This window comes from Hordeum vulgare, chromosome 4H (genome assembly GCF_904849725.1).
Source record: "Hordeum vulgare subsp. vulgare chromosome 4H, MorexV3_pseudomolecules_assembly, whole genome shotgun sequence".
Taxonomy (NCBI): domain Eukaryota; kingdom Viridiplantae; phylum Streptophyta; class Magnoliopsida; order Poales; family Poaceae; genus Hordeum; species Hordeum vulgare.
Genome location: NC_058521.1, coordinates 404,790,964 through 404,793,913, shown reverse-complemented (window position 1 = coordinate 404,793,913; position 2,950 = coordinate 404,790,964). Strand labels below are relative to the sequence as shown.

General features: G+C 53.8%; 1 protein-coding gene across 1 annotated transcript; it reads right to left on the bottom strand.

Moving 5' to 3' along the window:
* Positions 1-292: 292 nt before the first annotated feature.
* LOC123448745 (NAC domain-containing protein 92-like) lies at positions 293-2,124 on the bottom strand. The gene is made up of 3 exons (XM_045125738.1): positions 1,798-2,124; positions 1,420-1,697; positions 293-1,332 (listed from the first exon to the last, which is right to left on the bottom strand). Exons 1-3 carry the CDS (start codon positions 2,000-2,002, stop codon positions 775-777), a joined length of 1,041 nt encoding a protein of 346 aa, XP_044981673.1. The 5' UTR covers positions 2,003-2,124; the 3' UTR covers positions 293-774.
* Positions 2,125-2,950: the final 826 nt, after the last annotated feature.

Here is a 2,950-nt window from a genome sequence, read left to right as displayed (position 1 = left end):
TTCACCAACTAACTGGACGACGTGGTCCGGGAATAATTGGACGATCGAAACAAGAGCGAACCCATCGCCCGCGGCCGCGGTGGCCCCCTCCGTCGGCCCAAAACCATGATCCATCTCATCTCTCCTCTCCTCTTGCTAGATTTCGGAAGGCGTCCATGAGCAGTAGCAGCACAGCTGGTAGTGCCTCTCGCCACGTCGAGTTACGCCCACAAAGGCGTAACCGAGCGATCAATTAGCAAGTGTAAAGCGGTAGCACAAAGAGAAGACAAGCATCGATTCACATAGTGACATGTCAAACTCAAGCAACAGCAATTAATGGCGGTACATGTACATACAAAGCTAGCGCTAGCTGTCTGGCCGGCTCATCCACAGCGCCCAAATTAATCAATTCATAAATGGATCTCAAGTCCTCCCCCTAATCTACACCCATTAATTGTATAACCATCATGATTGTTACTGCTACTCCCCATAATCACAATCAGAGTAGTAGTGATATGTACACACAGATCAAGATATGAACCTAGGACTAGTTAATTTAATTTAATTAATCAACATAATTAAGGAGGCCTAGCTAATCCCTGGAGGTCCGTCTGGATGGATAATCACCTGATCCAACCCGAGATTGAGAATCCTCCGGAAAGAAGATGATGCATCAGCAAACCACTAACACGAGCATCACACACCAAGTCAAGTAATCCAATCGAGTAATTAATCAAGGAGAGCCAGAGCCAGAGCCAATCGTGTGGCACGCAGCTCCGATCGATCCGGGCGTCATCAGTACTTCCAAATGTCGGCGAGGTTGAGGGCGGGGTACTCGTCAAGGTGGTCAAGGAAGTCTTGATTGTGGGACGACGGTGTGGGCGCCGACGAGATCTCGGCGCAACCGGCGGCGTTGGGGTCGGTGCTGAGCCCGGTGTCGCGGGACGGGCTGAGCGCAGACGTCTGCCCCGAGACCTGCTCCGCCTTGCAGTACCTCCGGATCGCCGGCGACAGGTCGCCGGAATTAGCGGCCGGCAGGGAGAAGTACGGGCTCGAGTACATCATGTGCGGCGGCATGTGCTGTTCCATCTTAACCTCGAGTCCGGATCCGGAACGGCCACCGGTGGCGTAGGCAGAGTTGGAGTTGAAATCGATGACTTGGTCGACGTCGCCGCCCAAGGGAGGGTCCATGAGGGGCGGCAGCTCCCCGGCGTCAAGGAAGTGGTCACTGATGAAGCCGAACGAGCTGACTCGCTCGATCCCGGCGTCCGGCGCCGCTGCCATTGCCGTTGCCATAGCCCCGTTGGTGGCCGTGAGCTCTTTGTTGAACACCTTGGACACGGCCCACTCGTCCTGCACGCCAATTAGTCAAGTATTTAGCAAATCAAGCAGAGAAATTAAAGGAGGGATGAAATAGGATCGAGAGCTAAACCAACCAACCTTGGCGGAGCGCGGGAGCGGGTGGGGGAGCCTGCCCTCGAGGCGGAACTCGTGCATGACCCAGCCGGTCTTCTCGCCGCGGGGTGCACGGCCTAGGTAGAAGACGAGCGTCTTCTTCATTCCGACGAGGATGCCCCTCCCCCGGAAGATCTCCTTGTCCTTGCCGGTGGCCTTCCAGTAGCCGCTCATGGTGGCGCGGTTGGTCCTCGTCCCCGTCGGGTACTTGCGGTCTTTATGGCAAAAGAAGTACCACTCCTTCTCGCCCATCTTGGCCTTGCCTGTCCGGCCGGTGGAAACACGCAAACTAAGTAAGCTTAAGGCACGGCCCGTCGGGCTCGGATGATCAGATCAGAGGAGCAGCTTAATTTGGACGTGTACCTGGGAGATGCCATGGCTCGCACTTGTTGAGGTCGACCTCGCCGATGACGCCGGAGCAGAAGCGGTGGTCGAGAGCCTTGGGGGTGAGGTAGTGCGAGATGATCTCCTCGTCCGTGGGGTGGAACCGGAACCCCGGCGGCAGGTCCAGCCCCGCCGCCGCGTCCTCCACCTCCGTCGCCTGGTTTATCACCGAAACCTCAGACATCTCCAAGCCGGGCGCCGAAGCAAGCTAGCTAGCTAGAGCTAGAAGAAGAGGAAATGGAGGCCGAGAGAAAGAGAGAGAGGCGTGTGTGAAAGAGAGAGGGAGAGGCGGGTTTAGGAACAAGGGAGAGAGACTGGGGGGAGGAACCGAGGGCCGGCTTATATAAGGCTCCACGCGGTCACGCGCAGCGAGAGAGAGAGAGAGAGCCGTGCGGCTTGCGGGCCAAGACCCCTCCCGTCCTTCACTTCTTACCGCGCGCACCGCAGCTGTGGCCCTTATCTTAAGCAACTCTAGTAATTACTTGTCCTCATCTTAATGGCTCTTGATTCATCCTCTCTTCTTTCCTAGGCCCCAACACCAACTCTCTCACATTCAGAGTATCTTCTCCTCCTCCACCACCACCGGCCGGTGTCCTGTCCTGTGGAATGAATATTCACGTTAGATCACGGCTAACGCGGCAACAATGCGTTGGAACGAACCTGACTCCTTCTTATTTACTTACTGTATATGTTTTCTCTAATATGCCTCATGCACCGAGATGGTGGGAGTACCTTACTTTAAATATAAACCCACACTAGTAGTAGTACTCATGGCAGTTCATACATAAACCTGACTTCTTATTTACTCATGGACTGTCATTAAGATGGAGTACTAGTAATGACAGTTCATACATATACACATTGGATTTAATGTTAGTTTGATTAACTCTGACTTTGCAAACCGGCACATCCCCACCGCACATGCAACCAGAAGAATTCAACCCATCCGCACTGGCCGGAACGCAAGAAACATAGAGAAGTACTAGTGAGTAACATCCAGTTTCTTTTCCATAAATAAAAAGGATGACTAGAAGTTGATATGGCAGCTATTTGTAACCCCCGCGGAATCCACACATGGAGTTCATGTCAGATTGATATCCATCCGTGGTTGTCCCGTTCCCTTCTGCTTTCT